The following is a 23,060-nucleotide window of genomic DNA, read 5'->3' as shown; positions in this document are numbered from 1 at the left end:
CTTTTACTCACCAGTTTGTTCTGGAAATATCGCAATATATAAAAGTAAAATAAAGTGTATTTTTCATATTAAATGAGTATCTGGGCTGGAGAGATGGCTCAGCCATTGAGAGCACTGGATGCTCATGCTGAAGTTTGAGGTTCAATTCCCAGGACCCACGTGACAGCTCATAGTGGTCTTAATACCTGTTCCAGGAGATCCAACACCCTCATACAGGCATACACAAAGGCAAAATACCAATTATATAAAAGATAAAATGTATTATAAAAAATGAATATCCTTTTTTACTCTTCTATACTTAATGACATTTTAAACTTTCTCTACTCTCAGCAGGGAGGGTATTCAACATTTATGTCTTAGGGAGGGAATTAACAAAGGAGACATTTATGTCTTAGGAGGAAGGTCACAGGGAAAATAACTGCAAATGTTGAATCTGGGCAGGCAGAGTATTTCATACATGTGTAAACAGAACAGGCTAAGTTCAGAGGAGCACAAAACAGGAAGCAGAGACTGGATGCTAGGGAACACTATGTATTAATAACCAATAGTCTTATTAGAAACTGGGCCATGTAGATGACACCAAAAGGGACAGAATGTCAACAAACCTTATGTGACAGCTTTTTTTATGCAAAATTCAGATGCAACATTAGAAAGGATTACAATGATTCATTTTTCACTTTTTTTTTTTTTTTTTTTTTTTTTTTTTTTTTTGGTTTTTCGAGACAGGGTTTCTCTGAGTAGCCCTGGCTGTCCTGGAACTCACTCTGTAGACCAGGCTGGCCTCGAACTCAGAAATCCACCTGCCTCTGCCTCCCAAGTGCTGGGATTAAAGGCGTGCGCCACCACCGCCCGGCTCATTTTTCACATTTTTAATAATGTAGGCATAAAGAACTATTTTAATTTTAAAATGAGAGTTTTCTTTTAATTCATCTTTATGTATGTGTGTATACTTGAGTATATGTTCATATGTAAGTCTCACATATACAAGAGCTTAGAAAGGTAAGAAGGGGCTTACAGTTCCTTAGGAACTAGAGCTATAGGCAACAAGGGATGCCATGTGGGTACTAGGAACTGAAACCAGGTCCTCTACAAGGGCATTGTTATCCACCAAGCCATCTCTACAGCAACAAAAATGAGATTATTCTTGATCTTACTTAAAGTTGTGTGTCTTGCAAACCCAACCTGAAAGAAACAAGATACATACCAATTACCTGAAGACAAATTGTTAGCACCATTACAAACATTTATCAGCCTTTTTATCTTTCTAGATTTATTTATTTTATGTATATGAGTGTGTTGCTTGCATATATGTGTACCATGTGTTGTGCCCATTACCTTCCCATGGAGGTAAGAAAAGAGAATAAGATCCCTTGGAATTAGAGTCACAGTTGTAAGCCAGCATGTAATGCTGGAACCTCTGTGAGAGCAGCAAGTGCTCTTAACACCATGTAGGCTTTCTAGTCTCTTATCAGCTATTTTTAGATAATAAACAAAGAAAAGGAGAAGGAACTTCAACATGTACAGCTCACTGTTTATACCACTACTATTGCTACAGGAATTAATAGTGCTTCTTGTCAAGCTACATGCAAAGGAAATACTGTCAATTTACTTTAAAATAGCACCAGGCAAGCACAGGATGAGCACATCTTTATATGGTAACTGTGAACCAGACTGTTTATAGTGTGTGTTCTCAGAGAAGCAGACATGCAAAGAGCAAGTAAACAAAAACAACAACAACAACAAAAAACCCTCACCTAGAATATTTTGATGTCAGATGGTGATATATGACTAATAGCAAAGAGCCTGAGATAAGGAAGGGATGCTCATCAAACACAACTGAAGTGCTGACCTCACAGAACCTCACTTTTCAGGTGAAAGAGTCCTACCTACTTTAAAGCTATGCTGAAAAACTAATCCAAATTTAGATCTACTTAAGAACACAACACTTAGAAATCCACATTCTCTATGTTATCAGGAGGCTTGCAACGACTGTTGTGAATATCCTTTAGATTCAGGATCAGAGTGTTTGTTTTCCATACCCCACAGAAAATGATGAAAAGCCCCTCCGAGCTGAAGTCCTTAGTGAGGACCTGAGAAGCCAATAATGCGCCAGCAGTTTTTAGTCCTTTAGGTTATTTCAGGGAACAATGAGTCTTTTTCTAGCTACAGAGAACTTCGTGAATTCGATGACATCATGCTGCCTTGAATGAAGGAGCTCCCACTGAAGGTTCACCCAAAGGGCAACGGTGATAAACTCTCATTCAAGGACAAACTTTCACATATATTTGGTTCTTATTAAAAGCAGCGTTTATTTAGCGAGCATACAATATAAGAGTGCTCTGAAGCAAACCCTGCTTCCAATGAGAAAGTACTTCAGCCTCCAGGGAGAACCGGTGGGCAAATGTGGTTTCTTACTATAGAAATGAAAATCTGCCTTTAAAAACCAAGTCTCCAGAACAAACAAACAACCAGAAAATGAACAAACTGTTCCCAATGAGCCAACCATCCCAGAAGAAAATTCGACCACCACCAATCTGTGCCTAAAGTAGTAACCAGATTCCGAATACTTAAATAAATCATTTTATAACTATCAAATTAACAAAATTTGTTATTTTTCAATGACTATGAAAAAAAGAGAGACAGTCACCAGCTAAAAAAATAACACACCTAAAACACCTGAAAAAATGGTTAGTATTAGAATCGACTGTTACAGACACCATGAGTAGAGCACTAGGAGCTCACTGAATTTCTGAGGTGCAACCTCATTTCAGACCTGCTTATTAGCAGGCATGCTTCATAGCAAACAGCCCAACAACAGCAGAGGGGCAATATGTACAGAAACAAGCTTCCCAACATTTATACTAAATGGATCAATGATCTTCCCTGCACCTTAGCCCTAGGGTACCATAGATGGTCACTAATTAATTATTAAAGTTTTCTAGCATTCAGTCATTGCCCATCTCTGGTTTCACTTTCCTTTTCTTCCACATTCCCAGAAGAACAGTCACCAGCAATGTATAATTAGAAAAATGACATATACTTATTGTCTACAAGAGAATACACTTCCCTGAATAGCCTTCAACTCTGGGTACATCTTATCCCTCTCTCACCAGTTTCCTTTTCCAGATCCCAAAGTCTCATTCCACCGCATGACTAAAGGACCTTTCATTTGTTATTCTTGCTGCCCTAGAGGTCATTTTGCATTGTGTGTCTGGACAAGTGATAGCTGGAGGCAGCCTGGCAGGGCTCAGCATGACCATAAAGATCTCATAAAACGAAGACCATAACAGAGCCTAATGGCTCTGCTGTTATGGCCAGATCAGCAACTGCTGAGCAAAAGTTCAAAACCATCCCAACACACAACTTGGAACTGAACAGACAGACTTTGGGAATGTCTTCAAGACATCTGCAACTAAGGTCAAGTAAGAGCTACCCAACCGCATGTTCACAATGTCGACATAATATGTTCATCTGCAACTCACTCAGAAAACTTCAACACACACACATGTGCAATGTCAACAGGGTAACTAAAAAGTAAGTCCGCCCTTACTTCAGTAACTACAAAATCTTGCTGAGAGCATTTGAATTAACACTATCATGTTACAGTTAAGGAGCAGTTACAGACCAGTGACACACCAGGAACCTCCTGGGAAGTGGTGAGGAGGGTTTAGAGACAGGGGGGAACTTTTCCATTAAACAGACTGTGATGCAGTTGAATTTGTATAGATCATGTATCTATATGAAAACAGGTACTTAATCCAGATCTTAGGAATAAGAAAAGTTCAATGAATAGGGTCAGTAGAGCAAGTCCAAGCAAGGACAAGAACTGAAAGCAAGCAAATGCAAATGAAGGATGACTGTGGTGGTGTAGGGAACCAAGAAACTCACTGTGCTCAGCTTTATGTCTTACTCACTGTATTAGGGGAGACAAAGAGCTGCTACTTCTCCTTTGCATAGTAACTGTCTACACATATACCTACTTATTAATATTTGTATTAATATATAAACTATATAATTATATATTTACTTATGTATTATAATATATAAATGAATAAATAATTCATTTACATATAAAATAATATTAAAAATAACTCCCTTTTCAAATGTGTGACCATGAAGAAGAATGGTTACTTGCTAGATGTAGAAGCACCCAGGCTTAAATTCTATAAAGAACCAACAGCTATACTTGGCCTGGTGCCACTGACCTGCAATCCTAGCTTCATGGGAGGCTGAGGCAGGAGAATTGTAAATTCAAAGTCATTATGATCTACAGAGTGAGTTGCTAGGTAACAAGATGAAACTTTTAATTTTATTAAAAGTAAAAAAAAGGGGGGGGTGGTGACTGAGGTAAAGGAGCTCACTGCCAACATGGATGACCTGAGGCTCCTCCCACAGACTCTAGTGTAGAGAAGAGACTCTACAAAATTCTCTGACCTTCAGGAACAGGCTACAGTGTGGGCACATGCAAAGGAGTGTGGGTAGGGGTTGGAGGCTGAGGCATGGGGAGATGAGCCGTGGGGAAAAGAGGCAGGGTGCAGCTCTACAGTAAAGTATTGCTCTAATACATGCAAAGATCTGCACCCAGTTCCCAGGGATTGAATTTAAAGAGAAGAGGGGACAGAGGCAAAGTGAGGAAGATGTAAGAAGACAGAGAGAGACACAGAGACAGAGGCAGAGAGAGAGAGAGAGAAACACAAATAGAGAGACAGAGACAGATCTGAGTAGATCAGTAACAGTAGCTAGTCTTTTAATAGTAGCTACATACAGCCTTACAACCAATTACTTTAATTCACACACATGCATTATAGTTGCACTTCTTACACCAATAATCAATTCTTTATTTTACAGTCAGAGATTATAAAAGTGCCAGACTTTGTTTAAAAAAAAAAGTAAGAAAGAGTACAGACTTTGAACTGATGAAAATGAAAGAAACTCTCATTTGGCTCTTTAATAATGAGACATCAAGATTTTGCTACAAAAAAACAAATTCTGGGATGACAGAGAACTTGCCTGGAAACTCAGTGGCCTGGGCCTGATCACCAGTACCATGAAACACACCCACAAAACCAAACAAAAACAAAACAGAGCAGAGGGACCATTTACAAAAGCAAAAATCATTTTGTAAAGAGTTAATGTAGTGTCTTCCATACTTTACTTGTTTATTGCCGAATACTATTCTAGAAAAGTCTAGGTCATTATACAGCAGGAAGAAATAAATAGACATTTTCTCTTGCATAAGCTAAAGAGGCAAAGTTATCTTGGTATGAAGAGAGAAAAGCTTTTAGACCCTGGAAGACACCAACACTTTTAACCCATACAAAGGAACATATTTCAGAATCTTTATAAATAATCATTAAAGATATACAATGTGTTCCTTTAAGTCCAAACAGATCAGTTAAAAACACAGAAGCAAGAAAATCATCCTGACTATCACCTAAGGGCTCTCTCCAAAAGCAAAAGAACATTCTCCAAAGTTTGATCTTCTACTGTGACACAATGCCAGGCCACCAGGAGAGCCCCAAACCACTGTGCCCACGTCATCTGTAGTTAGAGTCCATCAACAAACACACAGTAAAACACTCTGGAAAGGCACAGCAAAAGGTGTCCCTCTTATACCTTGCACACATTCACAAAGAAATCCTTTTAAGAAACAAAACCAAAAAAAAAAAGAAAAGAAAAGAAAAGAAAAAAAACCAAAGACAGGGACCTGGTAGATCCACAAAATAATTTGCTGTATTTTGTGTATGCTTGAGCATTTCTATGGTTGTTTTTCCTAACTTTATTTTTTTTCCAATGTTGGGGATCAAACCAGAACCAGAGAGGCATCCCCATTCCTAACAATTGAAAAGAATTAGATCTTTGACTTCTCATGGGACGACTGATCATCATCTTGACTCTGTTCTTAACTATGGGATGAGCTATATGAATGAGGCTACCTTGTTCAAAGAGCCACAACTGAACTAAATCAGAAAATGTCTTTCTAAAACATTTCTTTATGTAACCCTCATTACATATGCCTTCCATGCCTTTATGTGAAGAACCCGTGAGCTCTGATCCCCATGCCTGCTAATGGTGGTGCTCCCCACACATGCTGTCTGACAGTGGTGATCCCCATGCCTCCTGACTGATGGTGGTGCTCCTCGCGCCTGCTGACTGATGGTGGTGATCCCCACGCCTGCTGTCTGACAGTAGTGATCCCCACACATGCTGTCTGACAATGGTGATCCCCATGGTGCTGTCTGAAGGTTGGTTTCTGTCCTCTAACAACCTAAGATTTATTTGTTTTATTACATATAAGTACACTGTAGTTGTCTTCAGACACATTAGAAAAGGGCATTGGATCCCACTGCAGATGGTTGTGAGCTACCATGTGGTTGCCGGAATTTGAACTCAGGACCTCTGGAAGAGCAGTCAGTGTTCTTAACAGCTGAGCCATCTCTCCACCCCAATATTTCAGAACTTCAAAATTAAGAGGCTACTCATTTTAGAAGAAAACTTCCAAGTCTTCAGGCAAATATCAACAGAACATTCTAGAAACTAAACTTTCCGTATAAACGGACAGCAAAAATCCTTCCAAATTGTTAGGAGAATGAAGACAATCAGAGCATAAAGGCCAAAGAGAAAAAGGAATTTGCATTTCAGGTAAGAATTGAAAACTAAAATGTTTTTTGTTTAAAACTTTGTAAAATACACAGACTACTACAGAGCCACACTTGCTGAGTGGCCTACTCAGACCTGACACAGATGCCATCTCCGTGCTACTGCAGGTTTACCACAGAGATGGTGGCAGTATCACTCACGTGGATCTATTATAAAGTCCCAGGAACTGGCAGAGCCAGAGACTTCATTCCATGGTGGCTGAGCAGCTCCAACTGGCCTACTCTAGCTAGAGGGGAAGCTCCTGCTGGCTCTATGCAAGCTAGTGGGGAAGCATTTTAAATGAGCAATCTCATTTAATCTAACAAACCTCTAACAGAGGCCTCATTAATTCCCACTTTACAAAAGGAGGCAAGAACATAGGAAAGTTTTAAATTAACTATTGTTATCATTACTTTGGCATCATTAGGGGAATGGAACCAGGCTTTCATGTCTGTTAAGCAAGTGCTTAACTCCTGCTGACTTATACAATGCTAGCAAAATTCCCACTTTAATATGGAAAGGAAGGAACTAACACTAGGAATCCTAGGAATAAAAGAAAGTATGAAAATATTGTTAAAAATGCACAAAATTATATTAGATTTTGTTAGAAAATAAAAGGTGGCTGATGAGACTCCCCTCCACTGTGTATGGTGCTATGACCTTCTCTTTTAACTAGGTTAGGTTCTGAATTACTAAAAGGTGTATTTACTTCATTACAGCCTGTAATTGGCGTGCATAGTTGTGAGCTGGGAACCAAAGCCAGGTCCTATACAAGAACCATACAAGCTCTCAACTGCCAAGCTTGCTCCCTAGCCTCCTAGGTTCTGCATTTTTATGAATTTCAGGATAAGTTAAAAAAAAAAAAAAACTTGGGTACAAGTTGTAGAGTTGTCAAGGAGTTTTCATTGCCTAATTATAAAGATGAGAAACCCAAGGCACAGAAAATACCAACTCAAAGTAACCACGGAAGGAAAATGAAACCACCTCTTTCCAAATTTCCTGAGCCCAAAAGGAAGGCCCTGCCTTCTGTGCAGAGTTAAACAAGAACAGACAAACTTAGATCAGGACACAATTGAGAATGGAGACCAAGAGCTAAGCTACATGGTTCTCTTGGAGATTCCTGGCGTAAGAGAAGAAGAAAAGCACTATGATGTTAGTCAAAAGAGCATCATAGTGTTTACACAGCAGAAAACAGTTAAGCCATTCACAGGACAGTAGCTGAGAGAAGCGGCTCTGCTAATGGCACAGAGGTGTGGATGCACACGGAAGAAGCACTGCTGGGAGGGGAGAGCTTGGCTGGAGTGGGATCCATATTTATATGATTACATTTCCCATAGTTGAGAGCAGCTATAATTAATGGCTTTCCCTCCCTTTCTTAATGCAGCCATTTGTCAATTCAAAAACAGAATGCCCAAATCAATTTTGATGTATTTAGTAAGCAGTTTGTCAAACAGTGCTATAATCTAGTTAATATATTAATTCTTGCCATGGAGAGAATGCTAACAACTGTTAGGTTTTCTGTAACTGGTTTGGAGAGAAAAATCTGTGCCTGGATTCATAGCCATGCTTAAGCAAAAATCAAATCACTTCTATCTCCTTCGTGTCCGTGTCTGTCTATGAACCGTGAACTGGAAGCAAAACCATTAGCTATACAGTGCTTCCTGGGAGCTACTCCAAATTCGCAGCACAAAAGAAACCTGAAGTTGGGCAAAAGACTGGCTTTTAAGTGTCACTAATAATCTCAAGAGCAATCCTGAGTCTAGGAAGGATGACGGCTCAGTTCGTTCACTATATCTAAGACAGTGTGGGTTTCTATACCAGTAAACATGAAATTATAGAGGAAGCAAACCACTTCTAGAAGACAAAATTTTCTGAATTGGAATGAAAAAGAGTGACACTGAATACTAAGTTAATGTTCCTTATATTAGGTTTTCACTGGCCCCTTTATGAACCATGGAAGAGCAAGGAAGAAAACTGACCATATTGACTTGGTGCAAGGTTGTATGTTTGTATATTTATTTAAAAATCTTCAGTATGAACTAGTCCTCCAGACTATCAGACGTGTCATTGTTTTATGTCTGCTAAGAAAGGTGCCCTATGTGTCAGAAAAGCACACTGAATATTTTCTATGACCCAGAGGGCAGAGGTCACCTATTATAAATGGATAATGAGACCTAATGCAGTGCTCTGAGGATGGACAAAGAAAGGGTCTATCCATAGCCCCTGGTGGATTGGTTGTTCAGGCTTTTATTTCCTCTGCACACTTAATGGAGTCAAACAATTGACAGAAATTCTATAGAGAAGGCTGAAACAGAGAAAAACGACTGTATTCTAAGTCTGACAGACACATACAAATAGTGATCCTGAAATGGCGCCAGAGCTCCTGCTACCACTAACAGAGCAGACAGCTGGAGCATTTCCCTAAATTCCCATTTATCCATTTCCTAGCAATTAACCGTACTGATGGAAGCGATGGCACATCAAACCATGAGCTCCTGCCAATACTGACGCTTTACGTCACGGCAGGTAAGCCAAGCCTTGCCGTTGTACTACAGCCCATGGTTTTGTGGAGAAAATGGTGAACATGTATTGCTGGTATTCTCTATCTTCTCTCCTCCTACCCACCTATGAGAAAGCACAGTCCATGGTAGAAGAATCTAAGAACCATAAATGTCACTGGAACAGAGTAAATGACATCAGATGAACAGATCTTAATGGTCTACAGACTTTTGACCAATATTTTCTTTCTCTTGATCGATGTCCTGTACTACTGGAATCTGCCACTGTACTACTGGAATCAGTCACTGCAATAAATATTAACATCATCAATAGAAAAGAACCTACTCTGAACTATACTTGCAGACATCACAGGTTGTAAAACAATCTGAAAGGACACTGAGATCCTGTAGGAGAACAGGAGGAATTCTGTAACGTTAACAGTTGCTTACAGGATAGACAACACCTCTTGTAGATACTTTCCCTCTGTTTCATTTCAGTTTACAAAAAAAAAGTAAGGACAAGAATGTGATTTGCATGTACAAAGGTTGATTTGATGCTCTCCGTAAAAACAGCAAATGAATGGATGCATGGATGCCAAGTCCAGGGGCTGATACGATCCAAACTTTCAAACTTATATAGTTTAAGTTAACCATTTCACACCATTTTCATAATGGGAACTAATAATTTCATAAGGGTCATCAGGCCATAGTGCACATGCAGTCCAAATGAGACCCAGTAGGTCTCCATCTTTAGTTTCTTACAGAAAAAACATCCATTTTATGAAAATAATCTCTCTGTGGAACAGCATGTGCCAACTAAACAGTATGAATAAGTGAAATATTCCAATGTAATTAACGATTAAAAGTCAAACTTTACAGGGCACCATGACACACCCTGTGGCCAACAATGGACTATAAATACTCTGTAAATAAGCCCTACATTACAAGTTTCCTCTACAAGAGAAAAACACTTCACTCTTCCTTTTCCACCTCTCCCCAGTACTGGGCAAACATTTATAATGAACAATGCAAGGAAATACTGCTGAGTGCCTCCTCCACACTTCATATAGCACACCGCAGGGCAACCCAGGATGTCAGACCAACACAACATGACACTGAGGGAGGGAAGCACAGAAGAAAACTGCTGCACAGTTAGGTGGCTTTCCTTAGCACTGACAATGTCATGTCAATCATGGACAAAAGGAGTGTGTGTGTGTGTGCGTGTGTGTGTGTGTGTGTGTGTGTGTGTGTGTACGTGTGCACATGTGCATGAAGGCAGAGTCAACCAGTCTGTGTCTAGACTAGTAGTGTTCAAAAAGAACATCTCTTTTCAATTGCAAAAAAAGTGGAATGAAATTCACCCAAATACATTAACTAGAACTTAAATTAAAAACAGTAATGCTTTGTAGTCTAAGGATTTTATGTGTCAGACAAAATATAATTTGAGAATAAAGATGCTTAAAATCTAATGATTCCTGATTTTTTTTTATTTCAGTCATCCTACATATACAGTCTTCATCAGTAACTACTACCTTTGTCCCAAATGCAAGATACCACTTATCTGATGACTATCTCTTTTGTTTTGAAACTTGATAAATGATGTACGTGCAGATATGTGTGTATGTGTGTGTACATATACATATATGTATGATACAGAAACTTGATAAATGATATATGTACAAATATGTGTGTATGTGTATGTATCCATATATATATGTATGTATATGGATATAATATTGAGCTTCATTTTGATATATATGTATGTATACGATATACATATATGTATATGTTTACATATGTGTATATGCATACATATACATATATACATATATGTGTATGTATGTGCATATACATACATATATATATATATATATATATATGTCAAAATGAAGCTCAATATTAGATCTGAAATAAAACAGTTTTTGCAAGCAGACCAAACAGCAGCAGTGAGGGTAGGAGGCCTCAGTGCATACAATGCTTGTTGTGTAAGCATGACAACCTGAGTTGGGGAAACACCAGCCTCTTGTAGCAGGGCCAATCTTTTGGAGACAATTTCTCAATAGGGACTCCCTGGTCTCATGTATGTTATGTTGGCAACAAAGATTAGCCATAATACCCTCACACATATAAATATTCACAAAGCTACGTAAAGCCACTGATGAAGTTGTAGCCACAGTTGCTATAGAGATCCCATGATATTGGCACTGTCAGAACCTTGGGATGTTCACTATGAGGATAGTGGCAAGTGTGGAGTATAGCTGACCTGGGCATACAAGAGAAGCTGTGTGTGTGTGTGTGTGTGTGTGTGTGTGTGTGTGTGTGTGTGTGTTTTGCAGGTGGCAGAGCAAGAAAATCGTAGCTGCCCAAGCACTCTGGAGCCTGGAATACTGTGAGTAAGTCCCAGATATTAAATGTGGTGCTTTTTACACCATTAGATTTTGGGTTTAATTTGAGGATCAGCAGAATTGTACTTTCACTCTTCACTTTTAAATAAAAAACTACATGGCCTAATTTTATTTTACAAGAACCCATAAGAGACTTAAGATATTTGGAATAGGATTCAACTTTTGAAGCATTGGAATTCTTAAAGGCTATGGGGCAAATTTAAAATTGTATCACACTTTATATTATAATATAAAAGTAAGATCATGAGGATCAACAAAAAAAGAAAGGCTACAGCTTAAGAGAGTGTATCGAGGTTTCACACAGAAAAGGCTTAAACTTATAATGGCTAAAACTTGGTGGTCACATTGACATGCCTAAGAAGTGTGTCACTACTGAGAAATTGCCTCCATCACACTGGTCTGTAGATGTGACGTTTTCTTGACTGCTAATTGATGTGGAGGTCCCAACCACTGTGGGGAGTACCACCCAAAGAAGCAGCCTGAGTGTATAAAAAAGATAGCTGAACAAAACCCTAAGCTGTGCTTCCTGCCCTGGCTTCTCAATGGTGGGCTGTAATTTTAAGATTTTTTTAATGATTTAAACTGTTCCTTTCATATTGTTTATGATTATGATATTTATCACACACAGTCAAGCTGTACAAAGGCTCTTTTCCATTTGTATCATATTCATGGGTGAATATGGTTTCGTGGCTAAGAGTACTTGCAGTTCTTAGTACCCTCATGTGGTGACTCACACTACCTGCAACATCAGTGACAGGGAATCCAACACCTTCTTCTGGGCTCAACTGTGCAAATGCATGGGCTTGCGTACACACACACACACACACACACACACACACACACACACACACACTCTTACTTTTTAAAAAAGATATTAAATTGTTCCATGAAAATGAAGAGTTAGCATATACCAAGCTTTCAAAAATAAATTCTTTCTTCTACCCCACACAAAGAGAGCCCCATGGAGCTATCAATTGTGCAAAATTTTGAGGTTGCTTTTTTTCTCTTTTGCATGATTTCCTTGAGAGTTATTAAACTATGGTACGTACTAACAACTAATTAAGCCTTTCCTTTAAAAGAGATATGAAATTCTAATATATGGATACATTCTAGTTTAAATTTCACTCAGTTCAATATGCTTTATAATCTTTATGAGTTTTCCATTGGAGAATGGGTTTACATGGGATCATATGACCATGGATTATTTAGGAAGTGGTCCTAAGTCTGACACCTGCACCCCAGAGAGCTGGGACCACTAAAGAAACTGAAAAATATGCTGTGGCTGAGTGACTTTTTATGCACTATTTTTCCTCTAAATTAGCTTTCAAAAACCTAATCCTTAGGCACTGATTTAAGTTTACAGATCAGAAGGGGAAGAGCAGACTAAGTTACTAAGTTCTCTGAACTGGTACTCAAATATGATAGATGACTACTGGGCATTGTAAGGACTAGTTTCAGTTTGGGCAAAGATATACCACAATGAAATAAGCTTGATTTTGAAAAGAAAAACATAGTATAAACAATAAATCCCTAATTTCTAAAATAATTTTATTTTTTATAAATTTATTTATTTATATTAAGGTATAACACAAACACACACATACACACACACACACACACACACACACACACACCATATATAGGTACTTCTGGAAGCCAAAACAGAGTGTCAGACCCCCAGAGCTGGAGTTGCAGGCATTTATGAACTGCCTGATGAGGGTGGTAGGATCTGAACTCAGGTCGTATCAAACAGTGGTAGGTGCTTTTCAGCACTGAGTGATCTCTCCCGCTCAGAATATACAGTCTTGATTTCTACCTCTACTACCTAAAACCCTTTTGTTGTGTTTTGTTGTTTTTGAGAGAGGGTTGCTCTTGTAGCCCTGGCTGTCCTCTGCCTCCCAAGTGTTAAGATCAAAGGCATGCACCACCATTACCTGTCTTACATCACACCTTTTTAAAGATTTATTTATTTATTATATGTAAGTACACTGTAGCTGTCTTGAGACACACCAGAAGAGGGCGTCAGATCTCATTTAGGATGGTTGTGAGCCACCATGTGGTTGCTGGGATTTGAACTCAGGACCTTTGGAAGAGCAGTCAGTGCTCTTAGCCGCTGAGCCATCTCACCAGCCTCCACACCACGCCTTTTTAAATTATTAAAAACATCAATCTTCAGGGGTCCAGCAAAGTAACTCGATGTCCTCTCAGTATTCACTATGATACCTGGATGAACCATTTGAACGTGATCCTGTCTACCATGAACTCATAGGCCTCCACTGTCGGGGCTCCTCAACTTTGGTATTCTCCTAAATGCAGAGGGAAAAGCTACAATGATGAGGCTTTGTCTGCTTCATCTCAAAGGTGGGTGAGACACCATCGGTATATGGGGCAGGTCTCCAGTCTCTGCCCTAGGCTGCATCCATGCTTCAGTATGGAACAAACTGTTTATGCGAATAGTGTATGTGCTGTGCTAACACCCTGCTGCACTGCTCTCCTCCTCAAGACAGTCTCCTTCCTATTTCCATTTACATCAGCCTTGCCTATTGGTGTATCATTTCCTGACTTTCTGGAAGTTTGCTACACTTTTTCTACAAACACAAGAACAAAATAACCCTGCAACATTTATGAAGTTTATATTAGACTACAAAGTTCAAATAAAAATAAGTAGAAAAATGAAGGGTAATACCCCGCCATCACCTGGTCATTGCTAAGGACCAATCATAGAGTCCAGCACATTGAAGATGAGGGTTCTACCAGACATCAAAGCCCCGGCTCAAAGGTGGGGTTAAACTTGGGTAAACCCAATAAATAAACCCAAAAAACCAGAAATATTAAAGTTGTATTATATGAAGCAGAATAATCTTTCCAGAGGGCTCCTGTGAGGGGACTTGCAGATGAACAGAGTCACAGAGGCTTCTTAATGAGATTCTCACAGGGGTAAATGGTGTGTGCCGCCTGTACTGCACTGGAGTCCCAATGGCCATATTCTGCAACTAGTAGCTTCAGTTACCTGGTGGCAGACCCAAAGCTCTTAGGCAAATACCTTGAGTGCACATGTAAAACTTTAAAATCCAGATTGATCCTGTATCATTTCCATCAATGTCGAGAGGCAACAGAAGCAGGGAGATGATTCATTTGGCAAAGGTCTCCTGGAGCTAAGCCTGCCTTCAGCATTTCACAGGCCTGCTTAGTTGAGAATCTCATCTCACTTCAGGAATATCTACCCCAATCCCTGTCTTTTAAGTATGTGACAGCCAGAGGAGTAAGCTTTATAAAAATGCCATCCACTGGTGGCAGAGGGACACTTGTTGGTAGAATGCTCATTACTACTATGTGCAAGGCCTTAGGTTCAACCTCCAGTGCACATACAGTAATTTTGATGATGTTATTACTGAGCATGAAAGCACTGGATGACCCAGTTATCACCAGTGGAGGCAGGTTTTACTGGACGGGACAAATGTGTCAGGGGGAGCTACAGTTGAATGATATCAACTAGCTTACTCTAGTATGAAAAATGAAGAGATATAGTTGTGGTTTTTGCTAAGCTTTCCTTTATCTTCTTGATTCTTATCATGGTCAGTCATCTAATCAGAACTAACAGGTATCAAATGAACTAGACCAACCCAGATTAACTGAGCCTTTATAAAGAAGTAATTAAGCTGGATGGTAGTGGTGCACACCTTGAATCCCAGCACTCTGTGGAGGTAGAGGAGGAAGATCTCTGTGAGTCTGAGGCCAGCCTGGCCTACAGAGTGAGTTCCAGGACAGCCAGGGCTATACAGAGAAACTCATTCTCAAACAAACCAAAAGAACATCGTTGTTGATTTATGGGAAATTTCTAAAAGCATTCAATACTCAGAGCCATTAAGTTCAATTAGGATTCATTGTATTCTACAAAAAAATTAAGTATAATTGTAAAGCATTTTTAAGTCTATGAGGACAAACTGGATACTAAATATTAAATTGTCTCTTCATGCCTCTCACATAAAGTCTCCATCCGGTTGCATAAACCTCTATCAGTATCTACAAATTGCAAAAGGAACACAAAACAGCAGCTTAGCCAGAGAGCATGTGCAAGACCCTGTTCTAATCCCAGCATCAAACCCTAACCCAACGAAGCTAGGAGCACGAAGGAGTCCAAACAAAGCTGCACCACGGGCAGAAGCTGCTATCATAGTGTCCTATGATGAAGAGCTTGACTTTGTTCTCTCAGAAACAGGTCCCAGGCTCTGCAAAGCTGTTCTCCATATCCTGACAGGTCACGTTATAGGCAGTTTGCTTGTTTTATGGTTTTGTTTTGTTTTTGTTGTTTGTTTTGTTTTGCTTTCTGTTTTTTTTTAATTTATTTTATTTTATTTTTATTTTTTTTTAGAACATACTAGCTAAAGACACAGAAGCTATGGCCTAGCTTGGTGTTTGTGACCCACACCTTTAATCTCAGCACTGGGAAGTCAGAGGCAGGTAGATCTGAGTTTGGGATGAGTTTGGTCTATAGAGTAAGTTCCAGGACAGCCAGGGCTACACAGAGAACCCCTGTCTGGAAAAATGGACAAACAAACAAAGATCCCACGGCCCATTTACTCAGCAAATTCTGAGAAGATCACATGGGAGGAAAATCAAAAGCTAAGAAAAGCGTAAGCTGATGTGAAGTACTCACAGCCAGCCAGCAGGAGCTGGTAATACTGCACTGCTTCTGCAGCGAGGAGCAGAGGGTGATTCGCATTGAATGGCGGCTGCAGTTCATTCCACTGAGGCGTTCTAAGGAAACAGCAGAAGAATATTAATATTCAAGCTTCAGAGATGGGATGTAAATTAGCCACAGAGCCTGACAGAGACTCGCAAAACTCAATGTGTAATCATTGAAACCAGTATTCTTTAATTTGACACAAAAAACCAGGAAAACTTTATACACTAAAGATGTGGCAATGTGCCGCACAGACAATGTAGATCCTCAGTGAAATAGAGAGCAATCAGCTTGGTAAGACAGACAGAGAAAAAAAAAAATCAGTACCCAAATGCCAACTATATGGAGGCCATCTTATTTCATTTTTGACCAATGTCAGACATCGTCAACATGAAACAAAGTAGCTAAAAGTGATGGGAAGAGGAAAAGAGCTGTGTAAACCGACAACTTCCTTTGGATCTAATTAGCTAGTTCAACAGTGAGACTGCCAAAATTTAATCACATCTGTCCAATTTTGAATAAGCTCAATAAATCAGATATGGACCAGATCAGTCCAGCATAGTGAGTGCTAGTAAAGAATGCTGGAGCCTCCAGAAATCAATAGACTATTTTAAAATGTCAAAAGGAGAGGGGTCGTTTCATATCCATTTTTATCTGTTTCCTTTTATACATGTTGGGTGATTAGTTTTTTTTTCCTCCCTTGCACAATTCATTATATTAAGTGGGTTTTATTCTAGGTTTCATTTCTTCCTCTTTCTGCTAGCTTATAAAAATTCTACAAATTGGATGCATTAAAATAATTCTTAAACATTTCTAGCCATTGGATCCTAGATTATCACTTAAAGGAGACCTTAGGATCTCTTTGTATTAGTTTAGATTTCCCTCAATGGTATAATTTACCAGGAGCATGTGGCACTACAATAAGGGAAATACAAAACCAAGAAACGGATACACAGAGAGACAATAAAAAGTTCAAATGGGCTAGAGAGTAAAGGTGAGGCTCACAACCACAAATACAGAAAGCTCGAAGAGAGATACTTTCTGATTACATCCCAGAGACAGTGCAAAATATCATCATGCACAACTGTGCGTGTGAATATTTGCAACAACAATATTAGTGACAGCTACAGAGTGGAAAAGTCATCCAGCTAATGAATGGGCAAACAAAATGTGGTACACCACATAACACACTGTATTAATATGGATCTTCAAAATATGTTGAAGGAAATCAGACACGAAAGATAACATAGCACATGATTCCATCATTTAGTGGCCAGAGCAGGCAAAGGTGGACAATACAGAGTAAGCTGTGTTTGGCTACAACTCAAGGGGAAATGAAAAGCAATGGTGCAGGATTTCTTTACCTGACAACAAAAAGTGATTCAAAGGGTGCACACAGGACTCGAAGTGCTTACCTTTCACTGCATGTAGACCCTATCCAATGGAAATAAAATGGACTAAAGGCTTCCCAGGTTACAAAAGCTAGGCAATAGTGTATACTCCCATTTGCACAAGATTCAAGAGCCAACATCTGAATCAAGTTCAATAAAACATATTCGTATGGAGGAATGTGAGCCAGGTATTTACATTGAGATTTCACAAAGGGCACATTCTTCATCTTTTTGCAACAGGGGTTGGGGGAGGTGGAATGCAGAACTACCTAACAAGTGTCCAGCTGGCACGGGGTGACGTCATTATCTCCAGTGGTGTGTCGTCACTTATCTTGGGAGCAGTACTGATCGGCCGGGGCTCAATCATGTGTTCCACTAAGGTCCCATAGCAGCTGATGATGTAAAGAGATTCAACTACAACTTGTTTGGACTGATCTGCAAACAGAGAATCAGAATGAGACATGGAAAGATGGCAGAGAAAGGTCACAGTAGGACTTCTACTTTACTGACCCTGCTATCTGACATGGAAGTATGAAAGAGAAAGGGGAGAGCTTTATGCCATTGCATCAGCACATCTGTGCATAAGCAGATGCCAGTGAGCATGCCACCAATGTTATGGGATATACATCAATTGGTTTCAACAATTATGCCATAATGTTCAAAATTGTAGTATAGATAAACACTACATTGCAAAATTTTCTATTTCTATACTATGGATTTTGCCACATATTATGAAAAATATAAGACATTGAGTAGGACATGAAAGGACTACCTGAAAATGAATAATGTAGCCAACAAAATTTAATTACCCTGGCTTAAATAATGAGCTGACCTGCAGGAAAGGTATGTGTGGAACTAAGTATTCTGAAAAGTTCAACCATGTTTTCTGGGTAGAGTTAAGTTTGGATGCTGGGGAGCTAAGAATGCTTACTATGCCAACACTGGAGCATGAATTCAAATCCTCCAAACACAACAAACAAACAAACAAACATCCCCCACTCAAAACAAAAAACAAGCCACTAACAGACAGTCAAACACAAGTCTGTAATCCCAGCACTAAAAAGGGGAAGAAAGCAGAGAAAAACAGAGCTAGGCACTCTGGCATCTATACACACACATACACATACACACACACACACACATACACATACACACACACACACACACACACACACACGCACAAACGCACAGTCAGCATACACCGAAAACATCTAGATCAAAACAAACAAGGAAACAACAGAAAAACACATTATTTGTCTGTGGAAAGTCATCAGTTGAAATACAACTAAAAACAAGTGGGCAAGAAACAAATGGAAATTCTCCATAAACAGGGAACAACATGAAAAAAAAAAAAAGTAAAGTTCCCTTCTTGAATAGTTCCTCATCCATTTCTCAATGAAATTACAGGCTCCTGTAGTAAAAGAAGGCCAGCCATCCTCAGAGAAATCAGTGCTGGGTATGTAATCAAATGACTTTATAAGAAATACACATGTACTCGATGCCCGAGCAGGCTCCGTGCTAAATCTCACGTTTTACAGGAAACCAAGGATACTGTCTTATGAAACCTGTGTGGGTCACCTTATCTCTGTGTCAGACGAATCAATTACAGCTGATTGGCGAAAATACCCAATGACCAGCCAGGGGGACATAAAAGAGTGGCAAGCTAAAGAGGTAATTAGGACAGCCCGGAGAAGCATTTGAAATTGAGCTTTGCAGAAGGTTTTAATGAATAACAAAAAGTCCTTCCGATAGCATCATCAAACCAAAGGCAGTAACAAAAAAATAAAGATTGGATAAGAAAATGGGAGGCGTGCCCGCTCCCCAAGCCTTCCCATGGGAAGGGACTAGCAGTGCTAAGGTTGGATTACAAGGGAGTGGTCATGAAAGGTGATAGCAAGGGAAGAGCCTAAGGTCTGACTGCCAACAGGGAGCCAGAGAAGAGCCACTTTTGCCAAGAACAAAACCAACTGTGGAACATCTGGGGAAAGCCAGTGCCTGACCTAATTGAATCACAATAAAGTAAGCAGGGGAAAATTCTAACATAAAAAACTATATACTTGGTGTACAAATGGAGACATTCTCTTCTATACAGAGACCACAGATCCTAGTCTCAAGCTCTAAAACTGGAAATAAACTCTCTCTCCATGTATGTATGTATGTATGTATGTGTCACACACACACACACACACACACACACACATGACAAAGAATCACATGCTGAAAGAACAGTTACACATTCTAGGTATTGATTCTAGTGATAAAAGCAGGGATTAAAAACATAGAAATTTGGGCTGAAGAATTGGCTCAGTGATTAAGAGCATGCACTCCTCTTGCAAAGGCCTCAAGTTCAATTCCCAGCGCCACATGGTAGCTCACTAATGCCTAAGAGATCCAAAGCCCTCTTCTAACTTCCATGGATACCAGTTATATACTTGGTGTACATATGTATATGCAGGTAAAATAGTCATACACTTAAAATTAGAGAGAAATACTTCTTAAAAATTTAAAACTGATAAATAAATAAATATAAACATAGTAATACCAATAACTTAGAAGACCAATGATAACCACAGACATTGACACTTCTCTCAGTAACAGTCTTTATTTTGGTGCTTGGGGGAAGTTCTTTTGTTTACTTTTACCAATATTACTGTTTTTGTTTTGTTTTTAAGTTTGGCATGGCTCAGCAGTGGAGAGCACTTGCTTAACTTGCAGAGACTGAACTCAGTCCCCAGAACAAACAACCTGCAGCTCATAAGCCCTGACTCCAGGGTCCGCAGGCAAATGCATTCACACACACAGCCTCACACAGACTCCCATGCGGCTAAATTAGCTAACATTAGTGAGACTGGTAGATCCCAAGTCTCCCTATAAAGCAGAGGTTACAGCAACTTTCTCCTGCCGAGATCAGAGGCAACAGTGTGAGAGGTGGAAGAAAGAGAGTGGGCACAGCATTGTCAGCCCTGAGATCAATATGTGAATATAATTAGAAATAAGTAAGTGAAAGGCAAAATCAGTCAATGCACCTAGGTGTGGTGGTGCACAAATTTAAATGCCAGCATTGGAAAGGCAGAGGATGAACTTCAAGCCTTGGTGACTACAGGTTGATTTTAAAAACAAGGTACACAGAAAGACTTTGTTCTGAAAATAAATGAAAATATCAGTTGATGGCAAATTTAATTCCCATTTGTGTGAGAAAATAGTTTTAATTCTTTGAGAAACTTGACTAGTGAAGGCCACTAGTATTTATTTATTTTATTAGTTTTTATCTTAGTAAAAAACCACCAGGCTATTAGATATAAAATTATTCTAAAAAAAAAATTTATTCTAGAGGAGCTCCCAGTACTGTGTCCTCTGTGGTAAAACACTGCATGGCAAATCTGAGCATCAGCAAATGACATACCTTTTTCTCGTTTCAGACCAGCGTTGTTTGCAAACCACGACCTGGAGGTCCCAAACACTGCAGCCACACAAAACTCGCCACCCATCGATTTGCTTGGAGAAATTTGTGGAGGTGGTTTAACTTTGCTAAAAAAGTAAAAGGACATTTAGAAATTACCATGTGAATCCTCAGTCTTGCAAATCATGAAAGATTTTCCTAAAAATTTAGTTCTAAGGCACAACCATGCACATCCCCTCAAAGAATGGATGGCCAGTGGCATGAGACAACATCAGGAGATAAAATTTAAATGACATCAAAAGTCTTGCTAAGAGAGCTGGGAAAGCTGGCACATGCCTGTGGTCTTGGCTACAAGAGAGCCCAGGCAGGAGGGATACTTTTTACATGCCTGGGTTCCAGGGCTAGCCTAGGCACCAAAGTAAGACTGTGTGTCAACAAAATAAAGTTCTTTTACACTAGGTACTCATTTTTGAATTACAGTCAATCCTTACAGTTGGCTAACATTTCAAGATAGAGTAAAAAAGGGGGCAGACACACCTCCAGCGTGAAAAGTTCATTTTGACATCAAGACAAGAGACTACTCACAGAGCACATAGAGACAGCATGCATGAAATGGCAATGACTCGATATGAAGACTTAGGGGTGCCTGACGCTCCACAGCTACAGTGTCAGCACGCTACAAGTTCTAATGCAGTGACCTCCTGCAATGAGTCTGCCACATTCCTGGCTGTCATTTCTTTTCTTCCTGGATTCCTGATTTTCCTATTTTGTTCACTGAAAAGACTAAAACAGAGCTAAATACTCAAAGCTTATCAAATGCAAGTCTGTTCTCTCCTTGCTATGGCGGACATGCTAACTGAGGTTGTCAGGTGCCTCCCATAAGAACCTGCTCTCCTCTTTGTTCTTACATCCTTGGTGGTCTACCTTCAAGCTTTCATCTTCCGTCAAATCTTGAATTTCTGTTTTCTGGTGGATTATTAAATGAGAAGTTTAAATGAGCTAAAGAGAAATTATACAAGTACCTTCCATAGATTGTCTCTCTAATTCCTAGCACAGAAAACAACCTCACTGGCAAGAGGGCAGGCCTGGATTGATACAATGAAGGTAGTTTTCTGAGGCTCGGCTCTACAGTGGGTCCTACTGTGAGCCAGCATGCCTGCCACCTTCTGTTGACTTTCTCCCTCTTCTTACGTTTTACAAGCTATGTTGGAAGGAGAAGGTTGGTTTCTGGAGTCAAAAAGAAACCTGCAATGAAATGTTCCACACTGCCAATACTATGTTATGAACCTACTATGTTAGACAAAGCAAGCCAGGCTCCCTGGGGTGGAGCTCCCAAGTTGAAGAACTCTATATATACATATTCCACCTACAGTTAACAGATAATGTTTTAGTAATCCCGGTCCCCGCAACACCTGAGATGCTTGCTCTCCAGCACGCCTAAGTCTCAGTGTGGACACTTGTGCATGTGTGTGTGTATGTGTATGTTCACACTGGAACAGATGCTGCACTGATATGTATGTGTGTGTGTGTGTGTGTGTGTGTGTGTGTGTGTGTGTGTGTGTGTATGTGTGTCCACACTGGAACAGATGCTGTCCTGATTGACCCAGCTGGCCTTCCATTTTGAACCATATCCATGGTGGTTCACACTGTACTGTTTTATACACTACATCCCTCCATGGCCTCTGCATCAGCTCCTGCTTGAGTTCCAGTCCTGACTTCCTCTGGTGATCAACAGCAATGTGGAAGTAAGCTAAATAAACCCTTTCCTCCCCAACTTGCTTCTTGGTCATGATGTTTGTGCAGGAATAGAAACCCTGACTAAGACAAATTGGTACCAGCATACTGGGGTATTCCTGTGACAACCTGACCATCTTTTGGGGAGGACTGTGGAAGGACTTTAGAACTTTGAGCTAGAAGAACCACTGGTTGTTAAGAACTCTATGGGATGTTCTGTAGGAGCTTGGAAGACCATGTGGAGAACAGTGCAGAGATGGAGGCCTGGCTTGTGAAATTTCAGAGGGAAGATTAAAGACTCTTATCAGG

At 39.8% G+C, this 23,060-nt stretch overlaps 1 protein-coding gene across 12 annotated transcripts in view; it reads right to left on the bottom strand.

The window, feature by feature from the left end:
* Nucleotides 1-23,060, bottom strand: part of Bcas3 (BCAS3 microtubule associated cell migration factor) — a 484,435-nt gene that overhangs the window by 262,495 nt on the left and 198,880 nt on the right. For all 12 annotated transcript variants that reach the window (XM_031354430.1, XM_031354434.1, XM_031354429.1 and 9 more), the window contains 3 exons: nt 21,021-21,145; nt 17,887-18,052; nt 16,200-16,300 (listed from right to left, as the gene is read on the bottom strand). In XM_031354430.1, coding sequence (XP_031210290.1) covers nt 16,200-16,300; nt 17,887-18,052; nt 21,021-21,145 — 392 coding nt within the window. The remainder of the gene's footprint in view (nt 1-16,199; nt 16,301-17,886; nt 18,053-21,020; nt 21,146-23,060) is intronic.

This window comes from Mastomys coucha, unplaced genomic scaffold (assembly GCF_008632895.1).
Source record: "Mastomys coucha isolate ucsf_1 unplaced genomic scaffold, UCSF_Mcou_1 pScaffold5, whole genome shotgun sequence".
Classification (NCBI taxonomy): domain Eukaryota; kingdom Metazoa; phylum Chordata; class Mammalia; order Rodentia; family Muridae; genus Mastomys; species Mastomys coucha.
The sequence above is the reverse complement of the archived record's forward strand: the minus strand, read 5'-3'. Positions and strand labels throughout refer to the sequence as shown.